The sequence below is a fragment of the Erpetoichthys calabaricus genome, chromosome 6 (assembly GCF_900747795.2).
Source record: "Erpetoichthys calabaricus chromosome 6, fErpCal1.3, whole genome shotgun sequence".
NCBI classification, from domain to species: domain Eukaryota; kingdom Metazoa; phylum Chordata; class Cladistia; order Polypteriformes; family Polypteridae; genus Erpetoichthys; species Erpetoichthys calabaricus.
In genome coordinates this window covers 200,221,491-200,240,925 of record NC_041399.2, presented here as the reverse complement: position 1 = coordinate 200,240,925, position 19,435 = coordinate 200,221,491, and the positions used below count along the sequence as shown (strand labels likewise).

Genomic DNA, 19,435 nt, shown 5'->3' with positions numbered 1-19,435 from the left:
AGATCCTATCTTGTGCCCGATGCAAGTGATATGCTTCAGCCGACTGTGGCTTTGCATTGATTTAACCAGGTTTGTGAATGCCAATTATAGTAACTTTAGCCCATTGTGCACTTTATTTTCATTTACAAAGGAGTATAGTGCTCATTACATTTAAGGTGACACACTGATTGATATTAATATTATTCCAATATCATTAACATATTAGTCAAGCTATAATGTTACATAAACAACTTAACTTACAAGTTTTACAATGCAATAAAAGTATACCAACAGGCCAACTGAACTATTGTATAATGTACAAAGCAGCTGCTTTTAAAATATACAGCATGAATTTACTGTATATTTTTTAAATAAAAATATTGAATCCTTTTATTGTGATGTTTACTGGTGAAGAATGTCATTGTGTCTCAACTTAAATGTATATCAAAACCGATGACCTTCAATGAATAACAATAAAAAAAAAATCAGCACACTGTAGACTATAGGAGGCTTCAACATAGGGCTTTTTCAAATTATACATTTACACTGAGAATGTAATGGATATCAGACAAATATATTAGCTAAAGGACTTCTCTCATGTGTGATAAAAACAGTTTCTCTATCATGTGCTAACTTCCCAAAACAAAATGAGACAATTTGTAAGAAAAATAAAAAACAAAAAATAAAAAATCTTCTTTCTAAATGCTAGTTTTGGCATCTGGACACAAACTTCAAATATTCAGAAAATGTAAAATTCAGTACTATTTTTAAATAAATTTAAACTTCTTCTTTGGTAAAGCACAGACTCACTCCGCAACTGCTTCATCTGGTAAGCAAAGCAGACCTAATTAATCTTGCCATGGAAACAGTCTCCTGCTTCTCTTTAGGGATACCCGAGAGCTCCCCGACTATCCATCACCATCACATTTGAACAAGGCATTGAGGTGATTATACCCCTTTACTGGGACAGCTGATTAACATACATCTGTATATCACTGTTACCTCATCTTCAGAGATATGAATTTGCATCCAAACTGTAAATGCAAAAAATTGCTGCATGTCCTGGAAATCTCAGTAACTTGATTTCTATAAGAAATCATCACTCACAAATATCACAGAATGATCCTAACATCTAAAAACATAATTTATAATCTTCAGCTCTGCCTTAGAAAACGGCCATGAAAATAACAAGGAGACAAGATTAACCTCATAATAAACACCTTATACACAAATTAAGGGATCAGAGGTAAAAGCATCAGCAGTGAGCACTGCCCTCTCTCTGCAAACAGATACTAAATGAAACAAAAAAACGGTAATGGTAGCCCTGCAATCCCATACAGTTCAAACACCTGCCAAAAGAAAACCATTTTTTTCAACTACCTCCTCTACTGAGGATTTAAGTGAGGTCCATTCAGACTTAATGACCACTACCTACATGGATATGCAGGAGGAGCTTTTTAAAAGCTCATTTGATCTGAGTTCCCAGAACATCTTAAAAACTTGTCAGAGCTTCTAGACACTCTGGATGTCTGGGCCAACTTGACATCAGGCAGTAACTGATTGATGGCTCAGTAGCTCTATTATACAATCACCATGTCTGCTTAAAATAATCCTTTGTTTTAAACATGGTGTTTGTTAAGACAAACCATTATTAATACAGAAATCTAATTAAAAATTCTTAAAAGAGAGACTGTCAGTAGCTCCCACCCCACTAAGTAATGGATAAATAGTTCAGTAAAAGCTAGTTTCTACCACTCAGTTCTCTTTTGCCTTGATTAATGTCCACCATCCAACAGTGATTAAACCCGACCCATAACCAATGCAAGAGATGAACAAAATTCATAAAGCAGCTCCAAGCAGCTTCCTCAAATACTGCCTGTCCAGGGTATACAGGCCACCGGAGATCCATGAACTAATCTCACAAGCTTGCATATATGGTATTGTGGGTCCTACTATAGCTGTTCTGAATTGAATTCTTTCAGTGCTTATTGCAACCACAACATCATCCCTTTATACACTGATTTGCCAAAAGCAACTCCACCAAGAGCATAAGGCTACTGACAACACAGTGCGAAACCCTTTACCACACCAGTTATATAAAAAATACATTGCGCCTTTTCAGTATCCTCTGTTTTTTGCATATTTGACACAATGGTTTCAGACCATTAGACAAAACTTAATATTAGAGGAAGTTAAACTGTGTAAAGACATAACACAGCTTTTAAATTACTGATTTGTTTATTCAAGGAACAAAGTTACCCATCACCCATAAGAAAAATTGCCCACATAGTTTGAATAATTGGTTATAGCACCTTTACCAGGATTAATTACAATTAAACACTTCCTCTAATTTGACATCAGCCTTTTACATCACTTTTGAGGAATTTTAGCCCAGTCTTCTTTGCAAAGATGATTTAATTCAAATACATTGGTAGGTCTGCAGGCAAGAACTACTTGTTTCAGATCCTGCCTCTGCATCTCCATTGGCTTCAAGTCAGGACTTTGACTAAGCCACTGCAACACTTTATTTTCTTCCAAGCCATTCAGTTGTAGATTTTTCTTTTGTATTTTACCTTACTGTCCAGCTGAATGACCCAATTATGCTTCCGATTCAAATCATGGACAGTTGACCCAAAAATCCTCTTTAGAATATTCTGGTAAAGTGCACTATTCATGGTTTCTTTAATTATGGCAAGTCTTCCATGTCCTGGAGCAGCAAAGCATCCTCATATTATCACACTATCAACCCCATGTTTTATTGTACGAACGGGGACTTGTGTCATCCAAAGAGTTCTACTTTTGGCTCATCTGTTTATACAACATTATTCCAAAATGCTTGGGGATCATCCTGGTGTTTTTTTTTTGTTTGTTTGTTTGTTTGTTTTTTAAATTGCAAGAGAAGCACTGATGGTACAACTGGATACAAGAAGTTTCCCATATTTACACAGTCTCCTTCTTATTGTGTAGTCATGAACACTCATCTTGGCTGAGGCTAAAGAGGCCTCCAGTTCTTTTGATGCTATTCTGGGATCCTCTGTGACTTCTTGAGTGTGTTGTTGCCCAACCTTTCCTGAGAAAATTCACCACTGTTATGATTTTTTCTCTCTCTGGAGTGTCCTTTGATCAAGGCATAATGTTCATAATTTTTGTCTATATACCAAAGAGTGACTACTTCACTTTCAGGGTAAGGGTCATGCATACAGTATTGTGAGTTATCAATTAAGTTTGAGGGAATAACCACGTCACATGGGTAATTCAGGCGCTGGATAACTTTACTACTTAAACAAACTTAAGTATCGTTTTAGAAAATGTGGTGTATATTTACCCTGGCTCCCCTTATCTAATATATTTTGTCTAAAGATCTGAAGCCGTTCATTTGTGACAAATACTGTATATGAAAGTCCCCATACTTTTTTTTTTTTTCCATCCCTTTTCTCAAAAAAAAAAAAAAAAAAAAAAAAAATTTTTGTACTAACAACGTACTATTTTCTTCTAGCATGGTTTTGTGTACAACTTGGTCAGCGGTAACTTGTTTAATGACAGTAGATTTAATCCTAGCCTTAAAGACTGAAGAACAGTCATAGACTACTAAGCACTGTTGTAAGTCGCTCTGGATAAGAGCGTCTGCTAAATGATGTAAATGTAAATGTAAATGTAAAATATAGGATATCAGGAATAGGGAAAACACTTTTTTTACAGTAATAGCATGAAAATAAAACAGTAAATACACTGTAAAAATTAATAAATCAAATAGTACTCTGCATTTAAAAACATTTATCTTTGTCCCAACTGACTCAATGAAGTATTCAATGATTAAGCATCGAAAGAACAGAACTTCTGTTCTCAACAATGAATAAGAAACAGCTGGCAAATGTAATTCAAATTCTAGAAATGGGCAGGTAACTTTGAACTGGGTCACAAAGCATATGGATACATTATTCATTTGTCACAGAGGACAAATAATGATTACAATGTGATGAATATTAACTTTTCACGGTATACATTTCTGATTTGAATTTACCATCACAAATCTTTTATTTGTATATTCAGTATTTGCCACTTCTGAAAAATCCTGTTTCACATTCTTCTTCTTTGATATCTGTAATCATCGCACAAATTATATTCACTCTTAACAAAATACAAACAAAAGTTATTAATTCATAACATTTTCTTCCTACTTCCATTGACAATTGTTTACCCTAAACCCAGTATTAATCTGGCTGGTAGGTAGAATCTGTGTGGAAGTAAAAGATACTCCAAGAAAACACATTTTAAATTCTGCATTATATTTTGATAAATATTGTCAGCTTATAGTTATATACAGTATGTATTCTAACAGCACAGGCTAGATATCTATTTATTTTATATTGTTCTCAACTCTTGAGGTTCACTATTAAAAGACAGATAAATCACTGTGAAAGGGCAAAACAGTAAATTACTTTCACATTTATACTGATCTGGGAACAACTGACCAAAATCCTTGATTTACGAGCCTTGCTGGTGTTCAGGCTGCTGGTGATTTCAGATAAGATTGCAAAAATTCATCACCACAGTGATGCTAGATGTCTACAGGCTTTTATGTTGTCTTGTCTTATGAGGTTGAAGAGAAAAGTATAAATTAGTGCATAGGACATTTATACTAGTCTGTCAAAGGGTTTTAAGACATTTGAACAGGAAAATAAACTGATGAATGAAGAGTATTTCTCTTAACCACTGGTTTGAGTGAGAAAGGGGAATTAACTGCATACTTACAAATGTAACTTGTTTGAAGAAAAAAATATGATTCAAAGATATTACCCTTAATTTATAAATAGGCACTCAGAAGTGTATAAACTCTTGGGAAAACCACAGGGAGCTCTAATTCAAAGTGTCCAATATCACGGAAGCAATTTTGGGAATTGTCTAAAAAATAATTCTTGGCTCTAGTTTAAAGATTGCTACTTATCAGTGGCCCACTGACTTTATGTTGCTTTCACATTCTAAGTAATTGATAGTAAATAAAAAATTTTAATGTGAGCACTGTGAGATATATGTGAGATAATTCATAACAGGACAACTGGGAGACAACTCTGTTTCCCAAATCAGTCAATCTGTGACATAACACTGACCATGCATATCATTCCTTAATATATATTTAAGAAAAAAAACTAATAAATAAGTCAGTCAATCAGAAGTGGAGCTTTCAGAGTCACATTGTATAAAGACACTTAATGCATTAACTTTCTTTTTTTATTTACTCTCACACACACATACAAACAAACAAGAGGTAATCTTTAATTGCTCCTCAAGAAAAATGAGCAAGAAATTAACAGCAACATTATTTTTTTTCCAAAATGTCAACAAGAAATTCATGTAAACACAATAAAACAGAGAAGACATGCTGCAAGTAATAACCCTAAAATTCCCATAATATGTGAGTCAAGCTAGTACAAAGGATTAAATGCCAGGGAGGTAGTGTGTAGTCACAGTCAGTTCTACCAGAGTACTAGAGGGAATGAGGAGGATTCTCTCAAGAAGGTAGGAGGTACTCAAGCAAATGGACAACTCCACCAAAAACAAGCAACGGCACAAACCAAGGCCAAAGACAGCTTGGGTTTGCTTTGTGTTCTTTGGTTTTCCTTTATATTTTGTTTTCTCCCTTTTGTATAAGTTGGTTAATTAAAACTTTGACATAGCCAGTCAGCAAATGCCTAGCAAATTTTTTCCTAGTTAGAGTAGAATGAAAAGGTGCAGGCATAGCTGCTGCCCCTCTTTCTAAAGGTACAGATCTTCCAAGGATTAAAATAAAGTAGCCAACTGACTACAATTTCAATAAAAGTATAGCTATAATACTAAAAGTACTCTCACATGTTGAGAGTACAATAAAATTCTTACTTGCACTGGTATCAAAAGAGAGTATGCACACTTAGGAAACTTGGCAGTATTACATTTTTATTATTTATTCTAAAAATTATGCATATGTTTTCTACTTGTACATTAGGTAGTATAGCTTATTAAAGGTGAAAAAAGTTTGACATGTTTTCAACTTCAGTATTTACATTAGCAAAAAATAAATTAAGCATTTGCAGAATTTTAATATCCATTGTACAGTATAGGATGCTATCTCTGTATGGACTCCAAAAATTACAACCTGAAAACACATATTCAATTGTGCTAACAAAGCTGTTTCTGATGCCAATTTAAAAATCAATGATAAAAGCTATTGTCTATTTCTATTATGGGCATCTTAAAAACACTGAAAGTGGGACAAAGAAAGGGGAAGAGCCTTTTTTTCCCCAAAAGGGAGACTCTCCATAGTGAAGGCACCCCAGGGAAAAGAAGACAACTGCTGTCACACCCAAGTCTACCTATTAGAGCATCAATAAAAGGTATCACCATATTCTGATAGTTGTAAGACAATGTGGGGCATTTAAGAGAGCGTACTTTGGTGGGAGCACAGAAAAAGAAATGATACATGAACAACATGAAAAGCAGATCTAGCCATGTGCAGAGTGTGATAGAGCACATTTGTCCACTTTCACAAGTGACAAATACTAACTCATTTGGAAATGGAGACCTTTTTTTTTTTTTGGGTCCTGGCAGATTTTTTCTACACTGGACACGCAATTAGAATTTTGATCTTTTAACTGCTTTATACTAGTTTCCTTTTAGCTACAATGCTACATTTCAGTCAACTTAAACTGAGTGTGTGTCAGATAAACCATTAACAGAGGCTCACACAGACAAGCAAAAGCACCCCTACTGAAATTAATCACTGCAAGTGGAAGATCCAAATGGCAATACATTACTGTTACTGCAATTTCTTGTATTTCTTGAATCTACGCTGTTCTGTAATAAGAAACTATAGTTTTTGTGACAGGTAATTTAGTGTCACCTACTTATTTCATATGGTTTTATTTAATTTAAATCCAAACGGAAGTTAACAAAATCTCAGTTTACCTTTTATGTATCCCTTGTCTCTTACTGCCTGGAGAGTGGGTCTGCGGGTGAGAAACTTCTTCAATTTTACCTTTGTCTTCTTCTGTTCTGAAGAATCTATGCTGACTGATGTTTTAACTGCTAGCAAGAAAAACACCAAAAATTAAGTACAGTTATTTTTTAAATGTTACACATACATTTTGACAACTACAAATGGATTGCAAGTTTAAAAATAAAGTAAATTTGTAGAATATGCCAACAGAGAAAATTAACAGTGGACTGTGGTACCAAAATGACCATATGCAAGTGGCCACAGACAGTCTGTTCCAAAGTGAAGTTCATGCATCTGAAGTGAAACAGCAGATTAAGATATTAAAGGATAAGTGTAGCATTTTTGAAGTGCAACCCACACCCCCCAACCCCCCACCGCCTTTACTTTTGTAGCACATACTATAAGTCTATAGAATATACTCTTGGGTTTACAACTGCAACCAATGAGGCTGAATTTGAAAAAGATTACTTAAAACTTACTGAAGAAATCAATTCTAAATTGAAGAATGATTTAAATACTGATTGACATTCTGTGTGACTACACATAAAAAATCAAATCCTACCATGTTACCTGGAACCTTGCATCCTCTCAATCCTCTATGATAATTCTCTTAATTACAGGGTCACTTCCAGGAACATCTTGTACAGCTAGGAAGCTAGGGATTGGTCTGTTGGTTTTCCCATTTCTATAAATTTTTTTGTGCCCATTCTTTCTTTGGTAGCCTATTACAATAGTTAAGTATTTTCATTTTTTCCTTTTTATAAATTTTTTAATTTTATTTTTAAAAGTCGGAACATTACAACAACATACTACTCAAATAAACAAAGACGAATAACTTAACAGATACAACAATATACTCCAGAATCAATCCACAGAAAACAAAAGACAAATAGAAATGCTAAGGGAAAAAGGCAAAACAAGATTCAACCCTCAACCAAGAATGAGAGGGGAAAAAAAAAAAAGAAACACACAACATCTAATTTTTTTAAATATAACAGAGCAATTGCAGCATGCTTATTCTAACATACTAATTTGTGCCCTGTCCTGTTTTGAAAACGTTTTGGACATATCCTCTAAGAGAGTCTGATTTTTTTTTCCTAATTTGAGATCATTTAGAATGCTTTTAATGCACACAGTTATAGAAGGCGAGTTGGGATTATCCCAGTTAAACAAGATAAGCCCATGTGCTAGTAGTGTGGTACAGGCAATTCCAATGTTATTTTCCTATGCATTTTAATGCTATCCAGGATTATACAAATTTATTACTGTCAATGGATTTGAAGCGATTGTAACACTGAGGCTACCTAAGAAGTCTGTAAAGAGTTTTGACCAAAACTATGCTAATTTAGTGCATTCCTAAAGCATATGGAATAGTGATGGTAGTGCTGGATGGCAATGGTAGCCAATTGGATCTTGACTTGGGTACATTATGGAGAATTTTAAACAAGAAAAATTAGATTGATGAAAGATTTTTAGTTGAATTATGAAATACCTGGCACATATAGAACTAGAGGGTATTCTATGCATGTATGGCAGAGTTCTACTCCTTTTCTGAGATGCTAATTGAAAGGTCTCTCTTCCTACCTTCCCCCAGGATCAGTGAAGGAGAAATTCTTTTAAATATTTTTATGTATTGTTGAAATGATGTCCGAGTCTTCATCAAGGCTAACCAGCATGGCCTCTGGGATAGATGTGTGTGTGAGATGTGCAAAATTGGGTAGGTTTCCTTTAAGAAAATTTCTAATTTGTATATAGAAAAAAATACGTAGCTGGAAAGATACATTTGCAGCAAAATTGCTCATTAGATGCAAATACGTTGTCTATATAAAGAGGATGAAGTGTCTTAATCCCATTGATTTCAGTGGATTAACTACAGAGTAGCTTTGAGAAAGCCAAAAAAGTGAACAGCAGCAACAGATGAGAGCTTCTCTACTTTGAAATGCGCCCTACATTGGTTCCATACTAAAAAAAAAAAAGGACAACTGGAATGCCAGTAAACTGATAGTAAGTTAGTTTGGAGCATAAACCAGGACATGCAAAGAATACTTTCTGTTGTAAGCTGGGCCAGTTAAGATTTATGAATTTCTGCAGATTTCTAAGATTTTATCATGTTTTAAGGTAAGAATGAGGGTGGACCATTTCTTAATATCTTGTTTGATTTTTTCCAATAGTACTACCTAAATTGTACTGAAGGACATCTTTATATTTACTTGGTTAATATTATGTTGATAGTTATCCCCAGATATTTGAACTGCTTTGTTGTTTTAAAAATATATATTCTAGAGAATTCACTGGGAAAAGCACAGTTTTATTCAAATTAATTTCAAACCCAGAGATATTAAGAAAATCCCCCAACACTATTAAGGCTAATAATTAAGGGTCTGATGTATAATGCACAATGGCATCTGTGTAAAGTGATATCTTCTGTTCAAGTTCTTCTCTAATAATACCCTTTATCTCTGGTTTCTTCCAAAGATAAATAGCCAATGGCTATTGCAAAAAGCACTGGTGATAGTGGGCACCCTTGTCGAGTACCTCATTCTAATTTTAAGTAATCTGATTTTGTGTCATTAATGCAGACTGAGACTTCTGGATTGGCATATAGTAGGTCGGTATGTATGTTGGGGCAAAACCCAAATTTGTGGAGTGTAGTAAACAGATAGTCTCTTTCATTTCTAGCTAAGGTTTTTCCTGTCTCAATAAAGATAGCAAGAATTCTGGTGAGTCAGATTTATGGGTGATTATATTACATTACAAGTTAAGTATTTTCTTAAATTGATATTCTTAGTAATAAGAAAATAAGCAAACATTTTGACTGAGGTAAAAGAACTCAAATTTATCTACATACTGCGTCCTTTTTTTGAATCTCTTTTTTCTTTATCCTTGTCAGTTTTTTCTGGTCCAGGAGATTCTGGTATGTCTTCTTCAGCTGGTTCATCAGATTCCCATGCCTGAAAATATAAGAAGATAAAAGAAAACTTGAAATATAACATTTTTAACAGAAGGTTGTTCTTTTTGCATATCTTTGCATTGGCCTACTAAAACAAAACTTAATGGATATAACAATTGACATGGTTTTGGAAGTTTTTTCAACCAAAGATGGACATGGTAGTTACTCTTCTCTCAATCAGAAATGATCTCCAAAGGAAATGGCTCAAGTACAAATGCTACAATTTCTAGTAAGATCGTGTCATAACCACTTTTTTTTAGGTAAAAGTGCAATTCTCAGCCATTTAGTTATAACAATTCTAACTCTTCAGTGCAATTCTGTGTTTTTAGCTTCTAAACTATTTGTTCAGTAGTACAGGTTGTTACATGCAAATCAAAGGGCAAATAATTACATCTAATTGGTTGTTTTTTATCTCTTTCAATTGAAACATTTTACCAGTTATAGTTACTGTGCATTTATGAAAAGTCAGTCATAGACCCAAACAAAAGGAGAAAACAAAAAAACTGAGCTTAAATTGTATGGGAAATGTGAGGGTAAATCACTTGCATACCAGAACTCTTAATGTGACAGCCAAGTTTGCAGAGCGCATCTGCTCAAATGGAAATTTGGCATTTAGAAAAACACTATGTCAAATTACAATAAGTGTTTTGTTTTAGACAGTTTAAATGTAAAGGTGATGCAACCAGTTAAGTGCAAGAAGGCAATACATTTTTCTCCATGCCAGTTGATGTTTGATAACTTTGTTCATTAAATAAATTACGTAATATAAAAAATCTGTTCTTTGTTCACTCAGCTGCCCTTTATCTAATTGTAGATTTGAAAACAATCAGTGTCAAAAATTGAATAGTAGATGTAATTAGAATGGGAACAAATAATTTTTTGTGGCAGTGTATTTATTTTCATGTTTATTTTGTATAGATAAAGCATTCTGGCTCCCTCTACCTTAATAGTACACAGTCAGAGTTACAGTATGCTCTATATTACATAATGCATTACAGGTAATAATTAACTGTACACAATTAAAAGAAATGCTAAAATTAAACTTTTTCATTACCATTGTGCACAAAAATGCCAGATTTATACAGCAACAAATCTTATAGCAAACAACTTTCACAGAAAAAACAAGTAAAAGAAAAGATTCTTTGATTTTTTTTTATCACTATAGTTGAGTAGAAACTTACATGATTATTTATAGTTTCCATCAGTGTTTTGAACCAGTCGTTGATAACACTGTCATTTTCGGACTGAATCAATAGTTCAGTCCCTTGACGTGTTTTCAGCTATAAGAAATTCAATTCATAATAATTAGACATGGAATATCGAGATTTAATAAAACCCTAACTTTTAAAGACATTTGTGTATCTAAATAATAACCAGGAGACACAAAAGCAGTCATCACGTACATTTTGTCAAATGGAGCATTGCCATTTTCAAGTGACAAAGCTTTAATTAAATTCATATTACAAACTTTGAATATATACAGAAAAAGTTATGCAAAACAGTGGGTTTATAGCATGTGATTTCTATATCTCTCATGAATGTTTGAGTGATCAAAAATGTTCTGATGTGCAAAAATGACAAGTAATTGGTCTTGAATTTTAATTTTGTTACTCAAAAATTTAAGTTTTTTTTTTTTTTTCTTCAAACATACAGGCTAATGTGTCAGTAAAGCATGCAGTTACTCAACAATGTTTATTTGCATTAATTGAGTTTAACTGTATATCATATTAGAGAAACATATTTGGAGAAGAAAGCAAACATGTTCCAGACAGAGGAACAAAGTGAAATAATTATAAGATGCTTAATTCAATGCAGTGTTGTGAAGAGCTAGAACAACGGAGTAATATTATAATGGGAACAGGAAGTTAACCAGTCATATACTGCTCTTAGATACTTTTCTAGATTTGAACATGCTACTGTATGCATTGTACATATTTGTTACTTACTAGAAACATATTAATAATGTTATAAATAATGCACTTAAATATTACTAAGTGTTACTTACATGTAATTGAATTATTTACAACTTATTTCACTTAATATTGTACATTAGACTTAACAATACATTGTACATCAAATATGCTTAAGAATAATAAACACACAGAAACATTGTCTGGCCTTTTAATAATAATATTTTAAAAAGACAGTGGTTGATGTTTTCAATCAGCTGTTTTATTAAACAAAAATAGTTTTGGACTTATGATCATAAGACTCTGATTTCATTGCATGTTTGAATAAAATTTCAGGCCTTCTTTTGAAATTAATCATCAGTGAACTGTTGAAGTAGTTTTAAAATCCACCAATCTCTGCTTTTTTTCACAATGCACCTGTTTGTAGTAGCAATTACTAATACTGGCCAGTATACAGTGTGCCCATGTAAATTTTGAAGATTTCTAACCAAGAAAAAAAACTTACCTCAATTACATGCTTTTTGCTGGATTTCTCTTTTGAAGCCCAATCCAACAGAGCACCTTTAAGATCAACTGTAAACTCAGGCTTGGACTGACTACCACCAAACTTCTATGGAAAAAGTACATATGAAAGAAGAGAGATATTGTGTTTTAAAATATTAATGTTTCAAATAATGATGCCACTTCCCAATGATTTGAAAAATGCTTGGATTTGAAATCAATCATGATGATAATGTCCTAAAAGAGTCATTGTGTCTACAATTCGCTTAGATAATTTGAAAAGCCATGTAAGACACTAAAAGTTAACAGAGCAACCCTGAAGTCATGCTTTCACACCTCCTATACAAAAAGAATATGTAAAGCAAGGAAAGAAACCGTCACCATTAAAACACCAACAACCTCATTTACATATTCCCTTAGCTCACTGAATTAGCATTTATAGGCAGCCAACATACAGTATAAATCCATTTTCAAACAAGAATTTATTTGGACACAGATTTTGAAAGTCTATACTGTATTCACTATGAAAAAAAGATTGTTCGTGCAGGAACATGATATTAAGACAAAGCTTCAGGTAATAAAAGTGTATGCATTTACAAATCTGATCTGTCAGTAAAGAGAACTTAATTTCATTAACAGACATTTATTGTACAGTAGAAAGGTATGCCTTTGCGAAACACAGATTCTATTCTAGGAATCATAAAACCAAACTATGTTATACAATTGAAGGATCTCCAGAATAGTGCTGAAACCCCATCTCCCAAGAATGTTACATGCTTGTGTTTTTGATTAAAAAGACCTTAGTGATTTTCTGGCAAAAGCACACAAGCAGAACTGAATGCATGACTCAGGGGAATACCTCAGAAAGATACTGCTGGACATCTTAGGTTATTTGATTTGAGTACAAGAGCATAGGTTTAACACAAATTGAGATAGCCATTTATGGAGCATTAGTACACTTCTAAACTAAAACCTAAGAAATTAAGTCATTAAGATAAACATTTATGGAAAAAGGCACAAAATTATCTAAATGCAACAACACAGGAGGAAAAATTTATAGTTGCTGGTACCAATTAGAAATAAAGTGTGTTGTACATAATCATATACAAACAAGACATTTTTGAGTCTCCTTAAAGCATATTTGGAAATCCAAGTTATCAGTTCTGGATTAAGTTTAAAATTCTTATTGAGGTTAACACTTACAAAATGTAATACTGCCAAAGTACTAAGTCACATTAAGCAAGTTTAGCAATTACAAAATTAATTATAAAAAACATCCCAATTCTCCAGTATCAGAAACATCTACTTCCTAAACAGAATTTATATATAGGGCTGTCCAGTTTCTGCTGTTGCTGCTTCTGTTTTAGAATACAGAATCACCTGTTTGGGATTAATGTAACAAGTATAGATTGTTTCAAGAAAATGAATACAGATGTCACAGGTCAGGTTCCAACAATTATAATTTCTTGAAGACTACTTTGTGGCTGAAATCGCACTTTGCCTAAGCTCTGTTGTTGTTGTTTTTTTTTTTTTTTTTTTTTTTTTTTTTAAAGAACAGACAATATCCAACCTAGTTGTCTTCCTTTCTAATCTATTTCTTGGCTGGAACCTATGTGACCATTTCAGAGGATACATTCTGTAGTTTTGTTTACAAAGTGTAAACACTATTGAAAAGGAGACTACTCAAACAAAATTTTATAACATCACCAAAAAACAACATTCAGCTCTATTGGATCTTAAGAAGGAGGGTCAATAGTTATACTGGAAACATAAATGTGTTGCTGTGGAGACTGCTTTCAGTCCTAGAATAGTGAATCTTTATGATACATAATCTGAGACACACATTTCCCTCAAATCATACACTTATGGTATCTATCTACAATTTAATCTGAGGCTGTTTCACTTTTAAGATTAGTATGTTGTATATTGAAGACAATTTAATTAAATTTTCTTTTAACCATAAAGCAACCAATTGCAATACTTTTTTACATGCTTCAAGCTAGCTTCCCCATTCACTTAGTTATAAATTTACCAGTGTCAATGAATTTTTGGAAAAAGGCTCGTCTCTGCCCCACCCCAACCCAAAAAAGGCATACAAATGTGCTTTACAGCAAGACAAATTAACATTTGGAAATATCTCAAAGTGCATTTTAAAATATCTGAAAATACATTTAAGAAATCCTAAATTTAATTATATATATTTTCATTTTCAATCCTGTATCAGATATGTAAAATACATTTTTAGATTTCTCAGAATAGTTTCCTTGACATTTTGAGACATTAGAAATGCATTTCAAGATAAACTTATTTTGAGATTGGACTATGTTTTTAAGTTTAATTAACGTTAGACATCTCAAAATGCATTTTAAGATATTCAGAAATGCATTTAAAATATAAGAAAAAGAATTATAGATATGTGAAAATGCATTATTTCAAAATATCTGAAATGCATTTTATAATTTCTGAAATAGATTTCAAGATATCCTGAAATGATACGCTGCATATTGTTAGATATCTGAAATGCATTAAGATAACCTCAAATACATTTTAAGATATTCTGAAATAAGTTCCTGTGTATTTTGAGAAATCTTAAATACATTTCAAGATACCTTAAAATATATCTATGAATTTTGAGATATTCCAGATATTTCAACGTAACTTCCATACTCATTTCAAGAGACATCTTAAAATAGACAGGAATGTCCCACTGAAAGAATAGGTAATTTTACAGGAAGGGATTTCAAGATAACTTGAAATGCATTTTCAGATATCGTACAATTCATGCAAGGTTAATTTGTGATATCTCAAAATATATTTGACATATTTTGAAATTCATGCATAGTTATTTTGAGATATATGAAAATGTATTTGTGATATCTTGAAACTCAATTGAGGTATCTCAAAAAGTATTAGAGATGTCATAAAATTTCAAGGAACCTACTTTAAGGTATCTTAAAAAGCAAATTGTCTGTTGAGAAATGTGAAATTCATTTTGAGGTATCTCTAAATGTTAATTTGGCTTGCCATATTCCTGTTGCATTTCAAGATATATTAATATAAACGGGAAGTACCTTTAAAAGAATAAGAAATTTTACAGAAAGCGATTTCAGGATATCTAGAAATGCCTTTAAGATATCTGCAAATGTACCACAGATATTTTAAAATGTAAACAAGCATATTCTGAGATATCTGGAAATGAGTTTCAGATATCTTAAAAGGTAAATTTTAAGATACCTGCAATTCATTTTAAAATACCACTTGATGTTAACTTGATGTTAACTTGGCCTATCATTGTGCTTTATATTCACTCAGTGTACATCTTGAACTATCCTCCTAAGGCTTAGTGTATTCACCATTCCCTTTAAAAAATAAATGGTGTGTGTTACAACTTTTTAACTCCACTGTTTGCATTTTCTCAGAACTTCAATATTAAAAATTATTTAATTTAATGTGCTTAGTACCATCTTTAACCCTGTGGAAACCTAAGTAAACTGATTCCATAAATAGGGCATTTTCCATGTCTATGTTGTCACTGTTGTAACCATGTACTCAGGAAGGTAATTATGTTTTATTCAAGTAATCAGATTAAACCTCAACAAATAGAAGGTCTGATTTCAGTACTAAGTGGGACATACATTTTCCGTTACGTCCAAGTCTCTTGTTATATGTACAATACAGAAATCTTTTCATCCAGTATGAAAATGCATTATGGAACATCTCAGCAGTATGTAAATATAGGAAGCCAAAGACTCTGCGCCACTACACATTGTTGACCAACAAGATACATTATCTGAAGTAAAATATACAGTTATGGAATAATAATTAGGCAATAATTGCGGGAGTAATCAAGACATTGGATTTTTGAATTGTACATTTAAAACTCTGCAGGAAGGAATGAGTAAGTTATATGATTTTGGGTGTTTTCTATAATGAGTAACCTGTATCCTTTCTGAAGTGGTTGTTTTTTGTATTTCTGTTCCCAAAGGATATTTACCTTTGGGTAGGTTTTGTTCTATTTTGAATTCATCATAACATCTCATAATTTAATCCCTGTCTCTATTATAAACAAAATGTAGATTGATACAGTCTAATCCTTTCACAAAAGGCCAGATGACTTAAGAAAAAAATAAATTCACTGCTAAGGATACTGAATACTAAAAGTGTAGGAAGGAAATTAAGAGGGCAATCCACCAGCCTGAGACAATACCATTAAACATGTTTACTGCTCTTGTAAAAGAAAATATGTAATTAATTTTACTAAAACACATCAAATAAGAGAATTCTGTTCAAAGTGATAAAATATACTGCATACAAAGAAGGATAAAAGTTCAGGTTACCACAAGGAAAGCAGGCCTTTTTTGCATTGTGGAGAATGCCACCTCTCAAAGTATTCTGCACATAAATAATACCATTAGGCCTATTCTTACAATTTAAGCAGACAGGTTAAGTGATTTGCTCAGGGTCATATATTAAGCTAGAGATGGGAGCTGAGTGAGCAGTCAAAATATTTAGATTCAAGTGTTACACCAGAGGACTAAAGAAGGCTAATTAACACTTAATATTTTGCTGTCTTCTTAGTTTCAATCATTGACAGTTTAATCTATGAATGAACATCTATTTACCCTCAGAACTATATTGTAAAATGGAACACTGTAAAATCCCACCACCTCCAAATCCTTTGCAAACCCAAAAGCAAGGTTAAAATGGCTAAAAGCAGGAAAAGAATAGAGCTTATTGAAGGAGACATGCAGAGAGAACACATACAGCGGCAGCAGCAGTTGTAACAGGACCAGAGTTTACATAGGCGACAGCGGGCCGACGCTTGAACGAGCGTTTCCAGTTGGCTAGCAGTGAGAAGACGAGCTCGGGGAATGAACCCCTTTGGTAATATGACTTGATAAAAAGAGGGAAAAAATGCGGTGATGTCAAAAAAAGCCAGACATTCTCAAAAGCCTTTAAAAATAATTTGGTCATTTACTTTAATGTATACAATAACTCCGAATTTAAGCAAAAAAAAAAAAAAATCCCTAATAATACCATTAACTGTTTTAAATAACCTTTACCATAATTTTGCCAGTGCTTATACTGCTTTTAATTATGAATGCTAAAAATCCTCAGCATGCCACAAAAGTGAATATACAGTCAATGATTGAAAAAACATTTGGGCCCAAAATTCATGTATTTAAATACAGAGAATTCTACACCACTGTATCCAGCTGTCTGGTTTAAGCACAATTATAAATAATTTACTTACATTACATGACTATCTAGAATATATTAATTTCTTTAATAAAGAGCATATATCAGTTGAAAGAAACCATGTGGATGTACTGTCATAAAAGAATAATGCCACAATAAATAGATCTTGAACTATTGTGAGCATTGTTTTACACAAGACAATCCCTGTCTTTCAGATGATATAAACTGCCTTTTTGTCTCCAAAATACCTTTGTAATTAGCCCTGAAGCTGGAACAACAAAGTATCATTATTCCAATTCAGTCCCCATAGTATTGGAAAGCTATATTGGGTGAGCTGGTTAGATCTAAAGAATCCATTAAAGGAGTGCTACAAATTAAGAGCATTGAATAGTCTCTTTCTTTGCCATAATCAATATCCTTGCACCTATTATTTCAATGCACCAAGGACTTATATTTCTATTTTTCTTAGTTGGTTAAAGGGCCTACATTTTAAAAATATATACATATGACTGAGATTATAAGATTACCATCACATATAAAATGAACATTAAAAAGTGAATATTTAGAGAGCACAGTTAATAAGAAATATTAATAACAATAAGTCATGTTAATAATAATATTCATCTATTTGAAAATTGTGTACTATATAAGTCTTGCTTCCAAAATGTTCCAATCTATTCTCTCTCCAGCCACTCTTTTCCTGAACACACTTACTCAATTGTAGTATCACTGGATACTGGAGCCATTCCTAGCAGCATACATCACAAAGGAAGGACCAACCCTGGATGGGACACCAGCGCATTGCAAGGAAAACTCATGGGCATGCTCACTTGCATTAAACCATTTTATAGTTACCAATTACCCTGAAATTAACAACTTTAGGATGTAAGAAGTAACCCGCCAAGAAAAAAAAATCAATATGGAAATATACCAACTCCAGACAGACAGGATGGAAATCAATGCCCAAGAAGCAATGAGGCAGCAGTGTAAACAACTGAGCAATTATGGTGCTCTTTTTCACTCAAGTTAATTTTAAGCAATTAGGTACCCAGGTAAAAAAAGAGGTTTCACATTTTAGGAATCAGCATAGTTATATCTCCAACTTGAAGAAAAACTCAAGTTATATTTAAGATTATCAACCTATTTTCAGGTTTAAGACTTTTCAGCTGGTACTATTTGTCCAGACACAGATCATGATTTGCAATGGTGTAGAATCCACAAACAACAAAATAGACAAAAACAAACACAGACCACATAATACTGTAAATATGTACTTAATCAAACAGAGAATCTGATTTTAGCTAAAGAAAAATCACAAAATATAATGGCAAAGTGTTCCATTTATTTGTTCTGACACTGTTAATTAACATTTCCCAATATTTTAATATTCATATACAAAACAAAAGCACATATTACAGCCATTTGAATGAATGTTTCATCAATAAAAATAAAAACACAGAGCTTGGGTTTCAATTAAAAAATTGAAATGTCATGTTTCAACAACTGTGTGTCAGTTAAAGAATGAATAAGTATATTAAAAAGCACCTACCCAGCTAGTCCCACCACCTTGTGATTTAGTGAATAATAATGAAGAACCTTGCAACACAGTCCACCAGGCCATCCAGTTCTTTCTGTAAAAAAAAAAAAAAAAAAGAAATAAAATATACATGCTCACCTCATATGTCAACAGTGAGTACAGTTTATATTGTATCACACATTACCTGGTTGAACAATATCATCATCTAATAACAATCTGTTAGGGTTAAGGGGAAAAGAAGCCACCCTAGTGCGAAGTGATGCACTCCAGGAATAAGCCCTGTGCAGAGTGCGTGTTCGTCACAGGGCAAATTCACAGATCCACATTCACACATACTCTAACAATTACAAGTTAACAATTAACTTAACATTGTGCTTGTAATGCTTACT

General features: G+C 32.9%; 1 protein-coding gene across 10 annotated transcripts in view; it reads right to left on the bottom strand.

The window, feature by feature from the left end:
- The window catches only part of arhgap12b (Rho GTPase activating protein 12b), a 190,484-nt gene that overhangs the window by 9,106 nt on the left and 161,943 nt on the right, over nt 1-19,435 (bottom strand). For 5 of the 10 annotated variants that reach the window (XM_051928964.1, XM_028804309.2, XM_028804316.2 and 2 more), the window contains 6 exons: nt 19,059-19,140; nt 17,075-17,203; nt 12,315-12,419; nt 11,081-11,179; nt 9,798-9,900; nt 6,919-7,038 (listed from right to left, as the gene is read on the bottom strand). In XM_051928964.1, the coding sequence (XP_051784924.1) occupies nt 6,919-7,038; nt 9,798-9,900; nt 11,081-11,179; nt 12,315-12,419; nt 17,075-17,203; nt 19,059-19,140 (638 nt within the window). The remainder of the gene's footprint in view (nt 1-6,918; nt 7,039-9,797; nt 9,901-11,080; nt 11,180-12,314; nt 12,420-17,074; nt 17,204-19,058; nt 19,141-19,435) is intronic. The other 5 variants (XM_028804315.2, XM_028804317.2, XM_028804318.2 and 2 more) reach the window with 3 other exon arrangements.